This window comes from Ranitomeya imitator, chromosome 6 (genome assembly GCF_032444005.1).
Source record: "Ranitomeya imitator isolate aRanImi1 chromosome 6, aRanImi1.pri, whole genome shotgun sequence".
In the NCBI taxonomy this organism is placed as follows: Eukaryota; Metazoa; Chordata; class Amphibia; order Anura; family Dendrobatidae; genus Ranitomeya; species Ranitomeya imitator.
The window spans coordinates 98,134,224-98,157,105 of NC_091287.1; the positions used below are offsets into that span (position 1 = coordinate 98,134,224).

The following is a 22,882-nucleotide window of genomic DNA, read 5'->3' on the forward strand; positions in this document are numbered from 1 at the left end:
CCGGGTGAACTAATTTGTCAATCACCCGAGTCAGCCTATTTGCCAAGGCTCTTGCCAAAATCTATGTCAGCTGTTAGAAGTGATATTGGTCTATAGGATTCTGGTAGCTGAAAGTCCTTGTCGGCTTTAGGGATGACCACAATAGCCTCTCTCATTGACAAAGGTAACTCCCCTCTTTCCAACGAACTATTGTACACCCCCGCCAATTTGGTCAACAAAGTTTCTTTTAAAATCTTATAGACCTCAGCTGGAATACCGCCCGCCCCCGGAGCCTTACCCCCAGGAACGCCCGCCAAAGCAGCCCCCAATTCTTCCTCCCCAATCGGCTCCTCCAACAATTCACATTCCTCTCTGCTCAGCCTAGGCAAATCAATCCTCTCCAAGTACCTGGTCATGTCCTCTGATCCCTTCCCCACACTAGAAGTATATAACTTCCCATAGAATTTTCTAAACGCTTCCAAAATTTGCTCCCCTCGAGTAACCAGAGTCCCATCCTCAGTTTTTATGGAGTAGACATGTGAGGAACCTCTCTGTGCGGAAGCCACTACCGAAAAAATGCCCCAGCTTTTCACCTTCTGAATAAAAAGTTTCTTTTTGAAAAGCCCGCAACCTCTATGCCTTTCTCAAATATAGCTGATTAACCTCCTGCTGAGCCAGCCTCATAGGGCTCTGAGACTCCTTAGTGCGTTGGGCACCCAGTGCCACCTCAGCTGCCTTCAGTTCCTTCAAGACAGCTTGATCCTGTGCTCTAGTCTTCGTCTTATGTCTTGAGATGTCTCGGAACAAAATTCCCCTTAAATACGCTTTCATAGTGTCCCATACTACATGGCGTTCAGCACTACCTTCATTGATCTTAAAAAACTCCTCAATCTCTGCCCCCACCCTTTCCATGTCCAAAAGTTGTAGCCAGGAGGGGTGAATTTTCCAACCCATCCTCCCCGATCCAGCCTGATCTGACAATTTCAGAGAAACCTGAATTGGGCTATGATCTGATAAAATCCTAGGACTATATTCCACCCCGCTTAGCAACTCGTTCATCTCATCATTACCCAAGGCGACATCAATTCGTGACATAGAGCCGTATGTAGTCGAGTAACAGGAGTAAGAGTATGTGTTAACATTGCGAACCCGCCACAAGTCAATCCATCCTATTTCTCTAAGATTGTTTCCAAAAGGAGTGTCATTCCCATCTCTGCGCAACAATGCGTGATTACTCTTGTCCCAGTGGTCATCAGCTATATTGTTCACATCTCCCACCACAAGAAGGGGAACCCCATCCCATCCTCTCGTAGACTCCAATATTTCCTGAATTGTCCTACCAGAGTATGGCGGGAGTATATATACTGAAACAATGCAGATCAAATGATTGAAGATTTTACACACTAAAAAAATATATTGACCGTCCTTGTCAATTTTAACCTCAATTTCTTCAAATGGGGTATTCGTATGAATTAAAACTGACACCCCCTTGCATAATTAGAGAACGTCGAGTGATACGCCTTGCGCACCCATCGCTTCTGTAGCATATCGACTTTTTCCTCCACTAAATGGGTTTCTTGCAGGCATATCACCGAGGGCCTCTGTTTCAATAAGTACTGAAATATTGCTGCACGCTTAGTAGCGTCCGCTAGCCCCCTGACATTCCAACTTATAATATTAACATTCCCTCCCATTTCCTTAAAGAAAGATAATAAGTGAGTACAGTCTCCCCCATTACCCAGCCTCCCACCCCCACACAACCATTCCATCTTCCCCCATCTGAAACTCAATAGAATTCAAATGAAACGAACTTTCTTTCTCTGTATGAGAACTGAGAGCACTTAATAACAACCTAGAACTATACCCTTCACCGTCTGTCTCTCCCCCTCCCACCGCGACCAGTATGAACTATTCATTGCGCCGCCGAACACAATACTTTGACTTTTGGGTGCATTCTGCCTGATAACACAAAGCACATTCAAAGATCAATAAGAGGTAAAACCAGTAAAATGACGAATCCTCAGTATCAGTCTCATCGGTTCCGCTCTGTGCCAATTTTCTTGGCATTAGTATCCAGCCAATGGGTTGCCTCCTCCGGACTTTGGAAAAAATGAACACGATTCAGCGCCACCACCCTGAGCTTAGCCGGGTAGAGCATCGAATATTTCAAGTCCAGTTCTCAGAGCCGACGCTTGACTTCACCAAACTTCATTCTGAGTTTTTGCACCGATGCCGAATAATCTGGATAAATGGAGATCCGATTTCCGTTTATACTTATTCCATCGCTGATCCTAGCCTTCCTTAGTAGGGTTTATCGATCCCGGTAGTTCAAAATTTTTGCCAGTATAGCATGAGGGGCAGAGCCGGGTGGCAGGGGCCGAGTGGGGACTCTGAGCCCTCTCCACTGCGAAGTAGTTGGTAAGGTCTTCGCCGCCCACCGAATTTTTAAGCCATGCCTCCATGTATTCAGTGGGATTATTCCCCTCCACCTTCTCCGGCACCCCAATTATTCTTAAATTGTTCCTTCGGGAACGGTTTTCCAAGTCATCTGTTTTAAATTCCAATTCTGCAATACGTTGAATATATTTCTTTTCTCTTTTTAGCAGTTCGTTTGTCTGATCCTCCACACTGCCCACACGTTCCTCCACCACCTCCACTCTTTTCTCCACCTTACGCATAGCAGAGTTAAGGGACTTCATTTCAACTTTTAAGTCATCCACCCTTAAGTTTAGTGCGGCCAAGGCAGATTTGCAGTATATAACAGAAAAAATGTCCTGCAATATTGGTTCCCCCGTGTTTGATTGCTCCACATCATCAGAATCATTAGCCTGCACTGGGCTAGCAGCAGGTGTCATATTGTCAGTACTGTGCACTTCCTGCTCCCTCCCTGGGGAACGCTGCTCCTCCACCTCGCTGAGATTGTCCTCCTCTCCTCTGCCTCTGCGGGACTTCCTTCTCTCCAGGCCCCTCGGCATCCAGCAGCAGGGCACCCCCCTCCTCAGTGCGGGCGAATCACTCCAGCCGGGCTATTACCTCCAGCCTCCAGCAGTATGAAGCGCTGGCTCTGGCTGCCTCCTCCTCTGCCACGGCGCCATCTTGGATTTTCGCGCCCACCGCAGGCGCCGAGTGTTTACGGCGTGGCATCGCCGCTCCTCACCACTCACTATTCCCGGTGCTCTCCTACGTTCGCTGGGGTCCTGCGGTCCTGCACTGCCCGGTTTCTGCGTTCGGCGGCACCTTCAAGGGTAAGTATTAAGAGCGGTGCAGGGAGAGAGACCCGACACACGTCCGCTCACATAGCTCGCTAGGCCACGCCCCCTGTCAAATATGTCTAAGTGAACAAATAACACCTGTTGCCTTATTAGTGTATGTGCACACGCTGCAGAATGGTGTGCTGATTTTTCCGCACTGATTTTGGTAAATCTGCAGGAAAACCGCTCTACGGATTTACCACGGTTTTTCCACGTTTTTTGTGTGGATTCCACCTGCACATTCCTATTGAGGAGCAGGTGTAAAGCGCTGCGGAATCCGCACAAAGAATTGACATGCTGTGGAATAAACAACGCTGAGTTTCCGCGTGTTTTTTTCAACTGTGGTTTTTTGGGCACCTTGGATTTTGTTTTCCATAGGTTTAGATGGTACTGTAAACTCATGCAAAACTGCTGTGGACCTGCAACATCAAATCTGCTGCGGATCCGCAGCGTGTGCACGTACCCTAAGTCTATGGAGATGGGTGGTGTGGAGAAACTGGAGGTTGTGCTGCTCCCAAATGGCTTGAGGAGCACATCCCTTTTTACATCAATAAAGAAATGTGCGCCCCAAACCAATTGGGGGCATCACAACCGTGGACCAGACCTCAATCAACGAACAATAAATCTTTCCCACTTCTTATCTGTGAACCCCGCCAATATTTACGGCAATTGCTGTTTCTCCCCTTCCCATTTTGATAGTTCTGCTGTGCGTCACTTGTCTAATTTACTGCACTATTCAATGTTCTGTTGTCTATAAATATGTGGCTTGTCGAATTTTGTGTTATACAGAGCCTGATGAAGAGGCCTGAGTAGTGTCGAAAGCTTATAATTTACCATCTTTTCAGTTAGCCATTAAAAAGGTAACAACCAATCAGGACTCTCAAATTTTAATATTTTTCTATCTACTTGCTAACATGGTGCAAAGCTATATTTTTCCAGATGGAAAATTTTCTAAAAATGCATGACAAGTCACATAATGGACAAAAATATAGTAATTCCTCTTGTTCATACACATAACATCTTATTCTTAAAAAAAATTCTTAAAATAAAGATACACCTTAATTTTACTGATAAAACTAAGCGTTCAGTTGCTTTGCTTGGCTAAACAGCTGAGTAAAACCAATAGGGTATGGTTAGAGAATGCCGTAATGGTTCAAGATTGTATAATCTACCAGATTACATTTTGTGCAATTATCCTTCGTTATCCGCCTGGGAAAAGATTTTGAAAACCACTTAGACTGTTCTAAAATGCAGATCCATTTGTGACTTACAGTCAAAGTGTGTAGTAGATTTGCTTTTGTTAACAGTCTAAAATCGGCCAGTGTACATGGGCCTTAAAGGGGTATTTTGCAGATTATAAAACGCACCCTAAATTTTGAGGAGAAAAATAGGGGAAAATAAACTTTTTTTTTAACAAAATGGTGGTGCTTCTTATAATCCATGCAACGTATTGCTTACCGGGCGTGGTGAAGCGGGGTCCCAGGGTCGCTGCTGGAGGAGGCAAGAGTGGACCGTTGCTGCAGGTGTTCCGATGTGCGCCACTGCTGGTGTTCAGTGGTGCAGGGGCTCTGCCAACATTTTGTGAAAACCAGAGCCCCCGCAGATACATGGGTTACTATGCGGTGGACTCCAGGAAAATGGCTGCCGGGGGCGGCACATGCGCAGATGGAGATCTCGGCACTAAGATCTTGTGAGATGATATCTCAGTTCTGAGATCTTATCTCCCGAGATAGTAAGCCATGTAAGTGCGGGGGCTCTGGGCTTTCACAAAATGTCGTCAGAACCCCCGCACCACCGAACACTGGCAGCGGCGCACATCCGAACACCCCCTCATGCCAGCCGGTAGCAACGCTCCACTCTTGCCTCCTCCAGCAGGGACCCTGCGCCACTGCGGCCGGTAAGGTATATCCGCATTATAAGACGCACCCCCATTTTCCCCCAAAATTTTGGGGAAAAAGTGTTTCTTATAATCTGACAAATATTGTAATTTACTGGGGCCAAACATACAGATTGAGAAGAGGTTGTCCGAGTGGTGCACAGCCCCTTTAAGCTTGCATTGTATATTATACCCTATTGCATACCTTTTTGCATTACATATCATGCAGTTGATGGAGGTCAGAGCATTGCAGTTTATGCTCTTGCTCCCCATTGCAAGATCTAATAAACCACTGCAGCATCTTGGCAATACATCTGAATTAGATTCATTGTGGTTGAACAGTGACCTTTATCTGATCTTATTTTGCTTGCTGATAATAACAAGAATTCAGTTCATTTTTGCCCTCCAGCAGTCACACATCATTGTTATCAGCTCAGACATTTAGAGCCAGTATCAGGCATGACTGAAGAGATAAATACATGGCAAATTCAGGACATACTGATGCACAGATATGATGTCCCGCATTTTAAAATGACCCTGGATTCACATGTCTACTAGTATTTCCTAATATTTTCTGTAAATTTCTGTGCCAATCTCTGCTGCCATCACAAGATTTATTCTCTCAGGTGACCTGATGATCATACTATGTTTTAAATTGGATTGCCTACATTTGTTTTTTTTTTTTACATTTTATTAGATTATTGTGGTAGCCCAGTATTGTTGTTTGTATTTTTTGTTTCTTTTTCCTGCATTTGGACAACACTTGTTTTATGTATGAAAACATTCTGATGTGAGTAATGATTAACATGGGAGATATACAGAATAGACGCAGGTCCATTTTCATTGCAACATTATCGTGAACAAGTGCTTTTTTTTTTTTTTTTTTTTTTTTTAGGCTCCTGATCACCCAACAAATGAGTAACAAAACCCTTGTTCATCGATTGAAATGTTATTTTGGTTTGCATAGAAGGTCATTGTTCTCAGCAGCCCAACATCCTGTGTAAACAGGACTTGTGCTGCCAAGAACAATTCTAGCCTCCGCTACTACAGATCATTCAGTGCGTATCTGAAATGGGACCTGGCTGTGTAACGAGGCAATTAAAGGGATGATCCAGTAATAGGGCAACCCCTTCTCATTCTGAGTGTTTGCACCGTAAAAATAAAAGACCTATACTCACCTCCCGTGTCGGCACTCACGTTCCCAAGGCTCGATTGAGATTATGTAACTTGAGCCCTGCATCGGAGGTGAGAATAAATGTTTTTATTTTAACGAGGGGGAAACACTCAGATTGTGAAGGGGTTATCCTAGTAGTGGACAACTACTTTAGGTTACCTCTGACTGGCAAACATGTTGCCGATCAGATGTCTTTTAACTCTGCTCCTCGTGTAGTGTAAATAGAACCTTCGCATGTTGAGAGGACAATCCACCCTGGTAGATTATAATTTTAAATTTTCCTAAATGAAGTAGCTTTTAAAAATATCCTACAATTTTATGCAGTGGGCGTGAAGATCTCTGTTTCTCGGTATTAATAGACTACAAACAAATTTGGTGTAAAATGATCCTGCAGTCATATTATCCATTTGCTGTCCTCTGTTTCTGGATAATCTACTGAATACTTAATAGTTTTTCGTAAGAAGCAGGACATACAGAGGTTATTGTATGATCAGACTACGCAGTTTGTAGTCTGCTACCGTGGAAAAACATTGGTGCCTATTTTACTACAATGACTTAAACAGGTTGTCAACTGTTCAGATAACCCCTTCTCAATCAGCAATTTTGCCCTGAGTAAAACACTTTATACTTGCCTCCAGTGCGATTCCAGCGATGTTGGCACTGGCTCTCCTAGGGCTTGCATCACATTATGTCATGTGAGCCCTGTAGCCAATCAGTGCTGGCTTCACTCTCCCCACCTTCGGACAAATCCGGCATCAACAGGAAGTCAGAGCTGGGACTGGCCGCTCACTTCCTCTTGATGTTTAATGTATGCGAAAACAGGGAGAGAGAAGGCAACGTTGTTTGGCTTGTGTAACGTGACATAATTTGACGGAGACCGGAGGGGAGTATAAGTGTTGCTATTTTACTCGGGGCAAATATGCTGATTGAGAAGGGGTAGTCCTAGTAGTGGACAACCCCTTTAACGCACTTTGTATAACAACAACTATAATTATCATTTTATTTATATGGCACCAACATATTCCGCAGCTCTTTACAATTGCGCTGGGACATATACAGACACAAAAAAAAAATTACAAAGTAACTCTTATAGGAGGAGTGAGGACCCCACTTGAAAACTTACAATTTATAAATAAATAGGGGAGACACAATAGGGCAAGCGTGTTTTTCCTCTTTTAAGTAGAACTATTTTAGGTTTACTTGTCATCTTATGGAAGGACATAGGAAGACAAGTGTCAATCACGGGCTGGATGATCGCCTTCAGCTCATGAATATTAAGGACTTGATGGTCGTCCTTTCTATTGAGAGGAGTGAATTGCAGCAAATCTATTAAAAATTACACAATTACGAGACAGACTTACATCTATATATATAATTGCCTAAGGGTTTTTCCGTCTGTCTGTCTGTCTGTCCTGGAAATCCCGCGTCTCTGATTGGTCGAGGCTGCCAGGCCTCGACCAATCAGCGACCGGCACAGCGACGATGATGTCATAAAGGACGTAGACATCCCGCGTCTCTGATTGGTCGAGGCTGCCAGGCCTCGACCAATCAGCAACAGGCAGAGCGACGATGATGTCATAAAGGATGTAGAAATCCCACGTTTCTGATTCAGCGACGGGCACAGTATCGACGTAGATGTCATAATGGTTGCCATGGCGACGATGATGTCATAAAGGTTGCCTCGACCAATCAGCGACGGGCACAGTCTGCCGCGAATTCTGGAATCATCAATGTCCATATACTACGGGGACATGCATATTCTAGAATACCCGATGCGTTAGAATCGGGCCACAGTCTAGTACAGAATATAAGAAGCATGGGCACATTTCATCAAAAGAAGAACACAAACATAGCCAGCAATACCCCCAGGGTCGCTGTATAGTGAAATGTCAATTGTTTGGCTTCACCATGTTTGTTTTAAATTAACTAGATCTCTGTTTCCAGCTTAATTAAAGTTTTGGCAACCTCACTCGTGGATACCAAAGCATGGCGCCGATACTGTAGTGTATCTCTGCAGGTTAACATGGTACATGATAAGTAGGAGGAGGTCAGTGTATGCGCCCTGCAAAGCCAACTCTTATGTCATGCCGTGCAGTACAAGCACAGTAATTATGTTTATAATAAAAGTCTGATTATAGCTCGTGTAATTAAGTATAGAACTGGTGGAGGATATCAAAATGAACTCTTTGGAATAATGCACATTCGGGATGCTGCAAACCCATGTAATAAAGATGGAGGCAACACAGGTGCCAAATGCTGATGAAACAATAACTCACAGCCTGCCAATTCATGGAAGGATGATTGCTTAGTAATAAAATGTCACACAAAATAGAATTGTATAGGGCGCTGATCACACACAGGTAAGCCTACCTGGCTTATAGCTTATTAGTGATGCCCAGATTAGGCGGGCTGCCCAGCACTATCGAAGTGCACCCCAGGGTACAGCTAAGCCCATCAATGTTGGCCTTGTAACTAGGGTGTCTGTCCTCATGGGGTGCACTTAGATTTTTAGACTCTAGAGTATGGCACCAATGCCCATGTAGTGTTTTGTACAATCACAGAACACGTAGGTATTGCAGACATCAAAGTGGTAGAAAGGCAAAGGTTCCGTTGATTGCTCTAATACAAAATTACTTGGCACCGCCAGCATCCATGCCAGGCTTCAAGCCACACCACTAAAATATGGCTGTGTTACTGTGGTGTCATACTATCATAGTAGTTTAGGCTAATATATGCAGTCACTTTAGAACACTATTGGAAACATGGAAGTGGTTTGTATGGGATATCATCTTTCTATGTTGTTCACATATTGAGTAGTAGGATTATGTCCATTGTTTCTTGTGTTGTCTTATTATCTCGTCTTGTCTACCATTATAATAGAGATGGTCTCAGTCTTGACAGGATTGTTAATGTGGGTCGTATACTTTCATAGCTTTAGGGTTGAAATAAGACACAATTCCATCAAGTTCAGCCCTTAAATTAACACTTAGCTTCAAAGGAAGGACAAAACCCCACAAGGCGAATGCTAATTGCCCCATATTAGGACCTTGTACTGTCCTGTCATATATTTGTACATTGTAATAAGATCGCCCTTAAGCCTTCATTTTTACAAAACTGGATAGCCCTACATTTGTTACCCTGTCTTAGTACTGCAGTTCACCCATTCCCTTAATAACCTTGGTTGCTCTTCTCTGCACCCGCTCTAGCTCGGTTATGTCTTTTTATGCACCGGAGGCTAAAACTGTACACAGTTTTCTAAGTATTGCCGCACTAGTGACTTTTATAGAGGCAAAGCTATGTTCCTGTCATGAGCATCTATGCAATTTGTTATGCTTCCATGATTTGCCTTTATAGCAGCTGCCTGGCACTAGTCACTAAAGTCGCTCAGCTATCTATGACTGTTATATGTGTTCTCCATTCGCTGAAGCCAGAGAGGTTTGCCTATATATTTCTGCAGCCGTAAGGCTTTGTTCACTTATACTTCAGACACAGAGCTATTTTGCCCTCAGAACGAAGGACAGCTTGGCAGAACTTGTGTCGTCATTGTCCACTGTGTGAACAGAATTCTAGGCATTCTGCAATATATTTCTCTATATAAAGTAGGTGTAAGATGCTGGAGTAATGGGACAAACAAGACAAAATAATTGAGCCACTGTGGTTTAGTTGATTTAGTAGATGTGGTTGTTATAGATGGTTTTCTAGAAGGTACTTTGGAAAATAAATTACTGTATGAAAAATTAGTATATGGTGCTCTGTAAAATGCATAAATAATTGCTAGCGCTTTGAAGTATTATTTTAGATCTTGCTATGCTTCAAAAGACATGATTAACTGCAAAATGTAGTATCTTAGGTGCCATTTCCATTTTCTCCATGTGATATTGTTACATGTTCTGTCTAGCGTGAAAATTGCAAAAGCTTAGGCTGCACAAATATAGAAAGAGCTGACCTCCGTCTGCAGTCTCATATATTCCGCTGAAAAGTATCGGTACTCGATCAGCTTAGACCTTTCTAGAACATAGTTATCTTTCTTCTCCAAGAAATCAAATCAACATAATGTCCTGTCTAGTATGGTGCGTCTTGGGTAATAAACATGTTACAATGGTTATCTTAAATTCACTGATTTATTCCAACAATGGAGACAGGTTTCTGGTTACAGCCTGTCCAAGAATATAAAATGTCTTACAATCTAAAGGTACCGTCACACTCAGCGACGCTGCAGCGATACCGACAACGATGTCGATCGCTGCACCGTCGCTGTTTGGTCGCTGGAGAGCTGTCACACAGACAGCTCTCCAGCGACCAACGATGCCGGTAACCAGGGTAAACATCGGGTTACTAAGCGCAGGGCCGCACTTAGTAACCCGATGTTTAACCTGGTTACCATCGTAAAAGTAAAAAAAACAAACACTACATACTTGCCTTCCGCTGTCTGTCCCCGGCGCTGTGCTTTCCTGCACAGACTGTGAGCACAGCGGCCGGAAAGCAGAGCGGTGACGTCACCGCTGTAATCTTACCGGCTGGCCGGCGCTCACAGTGCAGAGAAGCACAGCGGGGGACAAACAGCGGAAGGTAAGTATGCAGTGTTTGTTTTTTTACTTTTACGCTGGTAACCAGGGTAAACATCGGGTTACTAAGCGCGGCCCTGCGCTTAGTAACCCGATGTTTACCCTGGTTACCAGTGAAGACATCGCTGAATCGGCGTCACACACGCCGATTCAGCGATGTCTGCAGGGAGTTCAGCGACGAAATAAAGTTCTGGACTTTCTGCAGCGACCAGCGACATCACAGCAGGATCCAGATCGCTGCAGCGTGTCAAACTGAACGATATCGCTAGCCAGGATGCTGCAACGTCACGGATCGCTAGCGATATCGTTCAGTGTGACGATACCTTAAGTCACAACAATTGATGTTAAAAGGTCGTTAGAGAGGTGTAAGCAGCATAATGTTAATGGTAGCCACAGCTCCATATCATATATCTGACTATGGCTATTTGTAGAAAAATGCTAAATTCTGAACAACCCCTTTAAAAACAATGTATCATCTGTCCATCCGGTAGTTTCCTGAGAGCAGGGACTTCAGTCTGCGCAGTGTGGCTTCCTCAGCATTGTACTGAGTTTCCCAGAACATTAGATATGTGTCCTTCTCATTCCCCTTTGCTTCTAACTTGACTCTCCCTATAGACTGTCCTAAGATAAATGGAGTGGAGGTCCAGCATAAAAGGCATCTGTGTTGCCCTAAAGATCCAGCATACAGTAGGTGTTTGTGTAGGTTTCCCTAAAAGTTAATTTCACCAATACTATTGGTGCCTAAATGGTGATTTGCGGGCCTCTAATCAAAGTATCTGTGCTAAAAAATGGCTATTCGTAGGATAGGTCATCAGTATGAGATTAGTGGGGGCCCCATATCCCACAAAATCTGCAAAAATCCAATCTGATACAGTGGGGTAAAAAGTATTTAGTCAGCCACCAGTTGTGCAAGTTCTCCCAGTTAAAAAAAAGATGAGCGAGGCCTGTAATTGACATCATAGGTAGACTACAACTATGTCAAAACTAGAGTCAAAATGAGAAAACAAATCCAGAAAATCACCTTGTCTGATTTGGCAACATTTATTTTGCAAATTTTGGTGGAAAATACAGGTCCTTCTCAAAAAATTAGCATATAGTGTTAAATTTGATTATTTACCATAATGTAATGATTACAATTAAACTTTCATATATTATAGATTCATTATCCACCAACTGAAATTTGTCAGGTCTTTTATTGTTTTAATACTGATGATTTTGGCATACAACTCCTGATAACCCAAAAAACCTGTCTCAATAAATTAGCATATCAAGAAAAGGTTCTCTAAACGACCTATTACCCTAATCTTCTGAATCAACTAATTAACTCTAAACACATGCAAAAGATACCTGAGGCTTTTATAAACTCCCTGCCTGGTTCATTACTCAAAACCCCCATCATGGGTAAGACTAGCGACCTGACAGATGTCAAGAAGGCCATCATTGACACCCTCAAGCAAGAGGGTAAGACCCAGAAAGAAATTTCTCAACAAATAGGCTGTTCCCAGAGTGCTGTATCAAGGCACCTCAATGGTAAGTCTGTTGGAAGGAAACAATGTGGCAGAAAACGCTGTACAACGAGAAGAGGAGACCGGACCCTGAGGAAGATTGTGGAGAAGGACCGATTCCAGACCTTGGGGAACCTGAGGAAGCAGTGGACTGAGTCTGGTGTGGAAACATCCAGAGCCACCGTGCACAGGCGTGTGCAGGAAATGGGCTACAGGTGCCGCATTCCCCAGGTAAAGCCACTTTTGAGCTACAGAGAAGCAGCACTGGACTGTTGCTAAGTGGTCCCAAGTACTTTTTTCTGATGAAAGCAAATTTTGCATGTCATTCGGAAATCAAGGTACCAGAGTCTGGAGGAAGACTGGGGAGAAGGAAATGCCAAAATGCCTGAAGTCCAGTGTCAAGTACCCACAGTCAGTGATGGTGTGGGGTGCCATGTCAGCTGCTGGTGTTGGTCCACTGTGTTTCATCAAGGGCAGGGTCAATGCAGCTAGCTATCAGGAGATTTTGGAGCACTTCATGCTTCCATCGGCTGAAATGCTTTATGGAGATGAAGATTTCATTTTTCAGCACGATCTGGCACCTGCTCACAGTGCCAAAACCACTGGTAAATGGTTTACTGACCATGGTATTACTGTGCTCAATTGGCCTGCCAACTCTCCTGACCTGAACCCCATAGAGAATCTGTGGGATATTGTGAAGAGAAAGTTGAGAGACGCAAGACCCAACACTCTGGATGAGCTTAAGGCCGCTATTGAAGCATCCTGGACCTCCATAACATCTCAGCAGTGTCACAGGCTGATTGCCTCCATGCCACGCCGCATTGAAGCAGTCATTTCTGCCAAAGGATTCCCGACCAAGTATTGAGTGCATAACTGAACATTATTATTTGTTGGTTTTTTTGTTTGTTATTAAAAAACACTTTTATTTGATTGGATGGGTGAAATATGCTAATTTATTGAGACAGGTTTTTTGGGTTATCAGGAGTTGTATGCCAAAATCATCAGTATTAAAACAATAAAAGACCTGACAAGTTTCAGTTGGTGGATAATGAATCTATAATATATGAAAGTTTAATTGTAATCATTACATTATGGTAAATAATGAAATTTAACACTATATGCTAATTTTTTGAGAAGGACCTGTAAGTATTCACTGAATATTTGCATTGTGTGTCGGCGTGTGCCACACTAAGCATGGAGAACAGAAAGAGGAAAAGGGGACTTGAGAACCAAAATTGTTGAAAAATATCAGCAATCTCAATGTTACAAGTCCATCTCCAGAGATTTTGATGTTCTTTTGTCCACGGTGAGCAACATAATCAAGAAGTTTAGAATCCATGGCGCTGTAGAAGGCAGAGAAAACTTGGTAAAAGGTTTCAATGCAGGATAGTCTGGATAGTGAATAAGCAGCCCCATCAAGTTCCAAAGAAATGCAAGCTCAGGGTACATCAGTGTCAACGCAACCTGTCGACATTTGAATGAAATGAAACGCTATGGTAAAAGATCCAGGAGGACCCCATTGCTAACACAGAGACATAAATAAGATAGACTATAGTTTGCCAAAATGTACGTGAGTAGGCAAAAATCTTTCTGGGAAAGCGTCTTGTGGACAGATGAGACGAAGATATAGCTGTTTGGCAAAGCACATCATTCTACTGTTTGCCAAAAATAGAATGAGGCCTACAAAGAAAAGAACACAGTACCTGCAGTCAAATATGGTGGAGGTTCAAAGATGTTTTGGGGTTGCTTTGCTGTCTTGGGCACTGGGTAACTTGTCCTTGTGCAAGTCATCATGAAATCTAAAGATTACCAATAGATTTTGGGTTGTATTGTAGTGCCCAGTTTCAGAAAGTTGGGTTTGCATCCTATGTCATTGCTCTTCCAGCAGGACCAAGACCCCAAACATTTCAAGAAGCACCCAGAAATGGAACGAAACAAAGGGCTGGAGAGTTCTGAAGTGATCAGCAATGAGTCCGGATCTAAATCCCATTGAGCCCCTGTGGAGAGATCTTAAAATTACTGTTGGGAGAAGGCGCCTTCAAATAAGAGAGACCTGGAGCAGTTTGCAAAAGAAGAGTGGTCCAAAATTCCAATTGCTGATGGTTATAGGAAGCAATTGATTGCCGTTATTTATTCCAAAGGGTGTATAGCCAAATATTAAGCTTAGTGCAAACAATTTTGTCAACCTATTTTTGTTTTGTTTTTTTGTAAAATTGTGTTCAATTTGCCCTGTGTCACCTAAACACCACATCTATGTCCCTAACTATGGAAAAAAGGACTATTTTTAACGGATTGGTGAGTTCCGCTCTTTTCTGCCCTCATAACTGAAGATTGCCCTTATCTATGAAGCAGAGCACTGCTATATTCCATTATACCTATTAGTGCTCATATAAGGCTTTACATAATTGATGTTTGGTGCTGAGTAACCTTTTCTGGATTATTTTCAAACGTCTATCTCCTTTTCCTTTAGATTTTGAAAGGTAAGAATATGCTTATTTTTATCCATATGAAGCATAAATACAGGGGATTTCCAAAAAGTTGCAAAATACTTTAACACTAGATCTTGCTTTTTTTCTAATTTTTTTTTGCGAACAAACCATATATGACCATAAGAGCTTAAAGGTGTTGTCCAGGCTTGTGAATCCTCGCAGCACGTTGTTTGGGGGCCTGTCAGGATTCTCCGATGCAGGACCTAGGAACAGATAGGTGCGTGACCGCAAGTATGTGAATTACGAAACATTTGGTTACGTGCCAACAAGACATACTCGACCTTCCTCAATACAAGTGAATTGAGCGAGGCCTGACCAGTCTGGTCAGTATGTGGCCGGAAGTATGCAAATTACATACTTTTGATCACATGGCCACTCGCTCCCAGCCCCAGAATCCGAGAATCATTTGGACAAGTATCTGAGGGCTTGCCACCATGGAAAAAACTTAGCTTTCTTTCAGTACCAGCAAAGTGTATGAGATTTCTGAAATCTCATGCAATACGCTGCTTATCTTTTTGTTGGAGATTTAAACTTTCAAATCTGTAGCATGTCCATTCTCTCCATGTTTGTCACCCATTGGCGAAAAAAATGCAAGTAGAAAGCCATCAAAAACACATGTAAAACCGTGATTATTTTACACCGCATTTTGCCTTCCAACCGTCTGCCAAAATCTGCTGCAAATACTAAATGTGTCCATACTTTTTTCCACCCTTTTTAAGAACACACCTCTCGACAATTTTGCATAATCACCTTAAAGAAGTTTTACTGTACTAGTAATAGGTTCACACACAGTGTTCTCTACTACATACAGCATTGATTTTTCCATTCCCATTGTAAAATCCAAAAACAGGATTTGAATGGCATCCCCAACAGAGCATGGACAGTGCCATTCTTGGTCTGCCATGCTTTTGTATGTGTCTGAAAAAGATGAATACTGCCAGAACGGAGGTGAGACAGCGTCCAAAGTTAGTCAGCCTCATAATAGTGAATGGCTGTCAGGGTTTCTGTTCTTTAGGCACTATGACAGAAATCCCAACACTGTGTTCCTTATAGAGCACTGTATGTGTGTGTGAACCTAGCCTAAGGTTGATGGCTTAAGTTCTAGTTATACTTGCTATATATTGACTTTGCTGGAGGAGGGTGCTTTTTGCTTCTGTTGCTGTTGGTTCTTATGGGATGTTTTCCTAGACTAAAAGGCAGAAAAATCCAGTAGCTCCAGTAGCATGGAAATATTAACTAAGAACTCTTACCATCTGATTATTTACTGGCCAGGTGTGTAATAAACCTAAAAGCATATGCATTTCTTCATATTGTAAATCCCATAGATGTTGTTCTAGCTGTCTCTTTTCTAATACTGAAATTAAGTGTGTAAGGTCCATTTTGGTTGAAAATGAGAAAGTCGAAAAAGATCCAATGTTATCATAGCTGGTCTGCTTTGCTTATTGATATTTGTGATGAGTTCTTCAGAAAGTCATTGTTAAGGTTTACAGTATAAATATTTTTTGGTGAATTTAATCTATTCCAGATCATATCTCTACTTTTGTAGATCATGACTAAGTAACTTGGGCCTACTGTTGTTCTGAAGCTTGGTCTTATTGGCGGACGTCAACATTGTGGGCAAAATAGTTAAAAGATGTAGCCATTGCTATTTAGGTGAAACCTAAAATAGAAACAAAATTAGCAAAAACCCTGCTGTAAGTAAAAAGTAATAGTACATATCGATAACATAGGGAATTTAGTAAAAACTGTTTGATTTTAAAAAAGCGTAAAAGCCACAACAAGGTGTATCTAAAAACAAACATTAAAACCTAACCATATGTTATTTAACACATGGTAAGGTTTTAATATTAGAGATGGCATAGGACTGTCCCGATTTGGATATACCTTGTCGTGGTGGGATGGCTTTTTACGCTTTTTCAAATACAGTGTTTACGAAGTACCCTATGTAATTTATATGTACTGTTACTTTTTACTTACTGCAGGGTTTTTGCTCTTTGTTTCTATTTTAGGTTTTGTCTTTTCATTAGCAAGTGTGAACATGCAAACTTATACTCGGGCTCTTTTTTTGGGGGGTGGGGGGCTCTTTAAGATGAATATTTGTATAATTGCCATTGAATTTCTAGGCGATAACATACTTTGAGCATTCAGTTTATGCGAAATGTTAACCTTGCGTCTTTTTTTTTTTTTTTCCTACAGGGACAAGCAGATCTTCTCAAATATGCCAAAACAGAAACCTTGGAGAACCTAAAACAAATTCATTATGCTGCTGTATCATGTGGACTCAACAAGTCAACGGCTGAAGTGTCCAAACCCAGAAGAAGCCTGGAGGCCATTCCAGAGAAAGCAGGAGATGAAACGGGTGATTGAAAAGCAAACCACGGACCTCCGTTCTTGTTGGATTTTTTAAATCTAAGACCAATGTAGCTGCACAAGGTGTTTGCTTTGCACTTCCAAGAGAAAACACAGATTTTATTTTTCATTCTTTCTGAAGCACAACTGGAGATTGACCAGTCTACTATCTGTGAAAGTACAGTAAAATGTATCTGGTAAATGAAGGAAATTGACAAGCAGATTTCTATTGTTACTGCTAGCCAAAAGTGAAAGCGTGGAAGAAGATGTCTTTATTAGAATAGAATTGAGTGGTGAGGTGCGTGCTGCTTAAAGACGCATAGCAGTGTTTTTTAATTTAGATTTTAATAGCTCTATTTAAATAAAAGAGAAATCCTCACATTTCATAAACCGTGTGCTTATTGTAACATATGGAGTGCGCAAAGGACTGAAATGCGTTGCACTGAAGAGTGAATCTACAGACATGGCTAGTCGTTTGTTGTGTTCTGTTTGAGCCATATTGTATATAAATAAAAAAACAGAGAATGCAATAAAACAATGGGCGCTAGATGTTTGTGCACCCTAGGTGGAAAACCTAAAGATGTGCAATTCACTTTATACACCGCATAGCATAGATCTTATTGCCACAAAGTTTTAGAAATGTTAATATCTAATGTAAAAGTGACCAAATCGAAGACAAATTGTAAATATATATCGCCTTTTTTATTTTGTGATGTGTTCACATTAAAAAAAAAAGTTTTATTATCTTGATTGTCATGAATTTTAACAAATGTTACAATTCTGATTTTAATTTAAAGAAAGAATGAGAAATGGCTTTAGTGGAATGTTTGTTAGACTGGGTGACTATTGAAATTGCACATTTATTATTCAAAAGGTAACAGGGATTCCGCTGTATTTAAAATATACACATTATTTTCTGCCTAAACTTTTTTTTTTTTTTTTTTTTTAATAAAGTCACAACTCATAACGCAATAAACGGTGAATGACCAGCAGTGCGTTATTTTATTTTATACCATTTTCTGGGTTAAAGGGGGGCTAAGTAAGCAGTTTGCTATTCACTTATCGTAACAAAAAACCTGAGCATGAACAAGTGAGGCTCAAAAAAGTGAAAAAAAAAACAAAATGTCCCTTAAGAGTATTCATTTTGTTAAAAAAAAATTAATTGAAAATATTATATAAATATGGTACACTCCTATATACTAAAATTGCAACAACAATAAGGAAAAGTCATGGAATTATGGAAATCACAGGACCAGTACACATGTTCACCCCTTCACGACATGCGCTGTACAAGTATGGCGCATGTTGTGTCCCTCCCTTTGATGTGGGCCCTGACGCTGTTTTGAACAGCTGACATTTGCCTCTAACAGCCGCTGGTGGAATAGCAATCCACACAGTTTGTGAGAAATCTCTGTACCACTTGTTCCACAAATAAATCAATGTAACACCAAGCTGTCAGTGTACCTGGAATGTAGACTTGAGGGGTCTGGCTACTGTACATTATGCCACCTCACACGATAATCCCAGGCGTCTTGTCCGATTTGGTGCATGCTGATCCATTCTGTACTAAAGTGTCATCACCAACCATCATGAGACATTTGCATGACATTGGGCTATGAGCCAGATGTCTATATAGGGGAGTTGTATTGAACTCACACCACCATTCTCAAAGGCTGTCATGGTCCAGAGCAAGACAGCAATGGGGGCTGGAATGGAGGTCTATCCTCTTCAGCAATGTGTCCACGTTTTGTCTTGGATGCACTGATAGCCAGAGCTTGGTCTAGAGACTAATTGGTCTGAGCAAGTCCAAGGAGAGGCCTTAATGAGGGAATATGAAAGTGTCACAGGAGCAGTTTTTCAACATGACAATGCCATGCTGCTTGCCTGCTATCCTGCATGGCCTAAATTTACAAAAAACTTGTTTGGCATTGAGCACATCTGAGATATCATCAGTTGGAAATTGAAAAGGAAGCTGCCAGCGGTAGATATTGATGATTTATAGGCACAAGTGTATTCAGCGTGGTAGAGTATTCATCAAACAACCATTAATACAGTGGCATGTAAAAGTTTGGGCACCCCTGGTAAAAAAAAAATACTGTTATCGTGAACAGTTAAGTTGAAGATGAAATTATCTCTAAAAGGCCTAAAGTTAAAGATGACACATTTCCTTTGTATTCTGATATATATATATATATATGTATATATATATATATATATATATATATATATATATATATATATATATATATATATATTTATTTCTATCTTTTGCATTTTAAAAATGATTATAAAAGGAAAATGGTCTGATGCAAAAATTTGGGCACCCTGCATGGTTAGCACCCCTTTTTGCAAGTGTTACAGTTTGTAAACACTTTTTGTAGCCAGCCAATAGTCTTTCAATTCTTGTTTGAGGGATTTTCATTCATTCTTGTTGAAAAATTCTTCCAGTTCCGTGAGATTCCTGGGTCGTCTTGCATACACTGCTTTTTTTTTTTTTTTAGGTCTAGTCACAGATTTTCAATGATGTTCAGATCCGGGGACTGTAAGGGCCATTTAAAACCTTCAACTTGCACTGCTTTGTGAATAGCCATTATTTTTCATTTTCAGAGTGCTAGGCAGCTACTTAGAAGAACCCATGGCTGCTATTTTGTGGCACAAGATTAGAGGAGGCTGGGTTTTTATAAATTTGCATCAACTGAACTTTCCTAACGATGGTAGTGAATGAGCCATAACCCTAACAGGCTAATTAAGGTCTGAAACCTTGGTTAAAGTTATCAGAGTGCATAAATCTCCAAGGGTGCTCAAATATTTGTATTGGCTCATTTTCCTTTTTGTAATTTTTAAAATGTAAAAGATGAAAATATGTTTATCTTTTTTGCCTAAAATCCAAATGAAATGTGTTATCTTTAACTTTAGGCCTTATAGAGATCATTTCATCTTCGACTTGTTTAACAGCAGTAATTAGCAGTAATTTTGACCAGGGGTGCCCAAACTTTTACATGCCACTGTAACCTCAAGTCAAGGTGTATAAGTAAATATAAGGCTGCACGTGACACTCAGACTGGTACTGAATAAAATGAGATCTTTTGAAAAATGTGGGTTTTCATCATCTCCATATCAATAACATGCCTATCCATCCTGTGATATCCATAATTGCATGACTTTTCCGTCTTGCTGTTTCAATTCCAATGTTGATGAGTGTAGTTATTACAACCTAGAAGATAAATAATGCGTAGAAACACTTAAATAGTGACACACATAAAACATAGGATACCATGTTAATAAATAAATAAAAGCGATCTCGCCTTGACAAGGACTAACCAATCAGAATGGTCGTTAGCTCTAGTATCCTAGCTTGCTGTGTTCCGGCAGGCCTCAAAATAGACAGGGGGGACGAGAGCAGGTCTTGCCTGTCGAAAGCCCAGTAAATAAGCTGCAGCTAGGACTGATCAGTCATTTTTAAAATTCTCAATTCACAGTTAACATCTATACTCAGTGAAGAGTTTTACATTACTGAGAGAGGAGATGGCAGTTGGTGCTGATAAAATTCTATAGAAAGAGGAGGAGCTACATTAAAAGAGTCCATTTAAAAGTATTGTGGTCATAACAGAATGTGCCAGTCAAGATAAATGTGTCGGCACAATCTATACATAGTCACACAAATTAACAAAATGAGAAGGGAAAGATCCAGGACTTACATGTATTGCGGTTTGTAGACCGCGTTTTATTCTACCTATGGTAATCTGCAAATTACTTTCTTTAAAAATGATGTCTTACTCTAACGTTTCATTCACTAGGTGCCCACCCTTCTGTGTAACTGTATCTAGTTATATATTTTATTCCATTATATAACTCCATTCATTCTATAGCACTTTATAGTTTGCGCACATTATCATCACTGTCCCCATTGGGGCTCACAATCTAAATTCCCGATCAGTATGTCTTTGGGGTGTGGGAGGAAACCCGGAGGAAACCCACGCAAACACGGGGAGAACATATAAACTCCTTGCAGATATTGTCCTTGGTGGGATTTGAATCCAGGACCCCAGCGTAGAAAAGCAACAGTGCTAACCACTGAGCCATTGCTGAGGTTCACTTCCTCTTATTTTGTGTAATCCGCCTTACCAGGAGAGTCGTAGACATTCCTGCTCTCTTCTATGTCAAACTGTGTACAGACCTAACTTAGAGGCAAGTTTTTTTTCAGTTGAGGACAGGAAAGCCATTGGACAAAGGTAGGCAATGTACAGGAAACAAAACTCCTGCACCAGTCATGTCGGCAGAATGCTGATGTAGTAGAAAAGCATTCAAAAGAAGAGCTGGAAAGTCACAGATCATTTTTTTATATTGTGTACTTGGCTTTTGGTATCTGTGCAATCTAGGATTAACCTGTCTACCTATAGATTAAAGGCAGATCATCAAACAAGGCAAAAGTCATGCACCCTAAAACATCTGTGCAACTTGTCTATAACGTGTACCAAATTTATCATTCACAATGAAGCACTATGATAAATTTGGTGCATTTGAAAGGGGTTGTCCGGTCTAAAATGACAAGTCTGCAGTCACTCTGTGACTGTAGACTTGTGAATCCTCACAGCGCAAGCACTGTGTGCCATGAGGATTCTCTTGTGACAGCATCGGGAATGGCAGTCACGTGATTATGCGATATGCATCCTCCCGGCCAAAATCCAACTAGACTGTTTATAGCACACTAAGTGCAGGTGTATTTTGCAAGGCTGAAAACAGTCTAATTAGAATATGGCCGGGAGTATGCATATCACATACCTGCAGTTATGGGACTGCTGTTTCCGGCTCTGACACTTTAGAATCTTCACAGCGCATAGTGTGTGCTATGTGAGGGCTCACAAGTCTGCAGTCACATATAGTGACTCTATATTTGTCGGTTTAGACAGGACAACCCCTTTAAGACTGGCTAGTCTAGGGCTAGGCTGTCCAACTATGCCATTGAATAAGTAAATCTGCGCCTTTATTTTTAAACAATTTATTAGACTGTTATTGATATGTGTAATACAGTAAGTGCCATACCTAGGATTCTATGAGTGGTAGTTGTTCAAATATCGCAGTATGTTTAAAGCGGTTATGCCAAGTTTAGAAGTCTGAAAAAATTATAAAAGATTTGGCATTCTTGTATGAAGCATCAAGTTTAGAAGTTACCCCTATGTAAGATAAGTGATAACTTCTCGACTGCTGTGCCACCAGCTGATCCCAAGTACACTTCCCCCTGGTGGTTTATCACGTAGACCTCTGCTCCATTCATTCTTAAGAGTGTCAAAGCCCAACTGAACACATCTCTATCGTCGATGGTCCCATTAAGAACCAGTGGATCAAGGGTGCACATTTTCGATTACCGCTCCAGGCTCATGGGGCACTTCAGAGCTCCAGGTCTCAGGATTGGTCTGGGTCTCAGTGGTTGGACCTCCAGCATTCAGGAAGTTACCCCCTAACCCGTGGTACAAACGTGAAACAACCAATGTCATATGGTAATCATTCTGCCTCATTATAGGTGTCTGAAATTCTCTATGTAAAGGGAGGCTGACATGTCCAGAAACCTTTTTTACACCGTTGCAAGAGTAGGAATATTCACCTTACTAATGACTACCTTAGTTCCCCAACAAAAGCATCAGCTCCCATGCTTCACTTACTTTCTGCAAATCTGTATTCCTGCTTTCTTCTAGC

The 22,882-nt window shown here is 41.4% G+C and overlaps 1 protein-coding gene across 2 annotated transcripts in view; it reads left to right on the plus strand.

Moving 5' to 3' along the window:
* PLCL2 (phospholipase C like 2) overlaps window positions 1-18,164 on the plus strand; it is a 264,980-nt gene extending 246,816 nt beyond the window's left edge. Inside the window, exon 7 of one of the 2 annotated variants that reach the window (XM_069729956.1) lies at window positions 17,036-18,164. In XM_069729956.1, coding sequence (XP_069586057.1) covers window positions 17,036-17,206 — 171 coding nt within the window. In that variant the 3' untranslated portion in view covers window positions 17,207-18,164. The other variant, XM_069729957.1, reaches the window with a different exon arrangement.
* The last annotated feature ends 4,718 nt before the right edge of the window (window positions 18,165-22,882 follow it).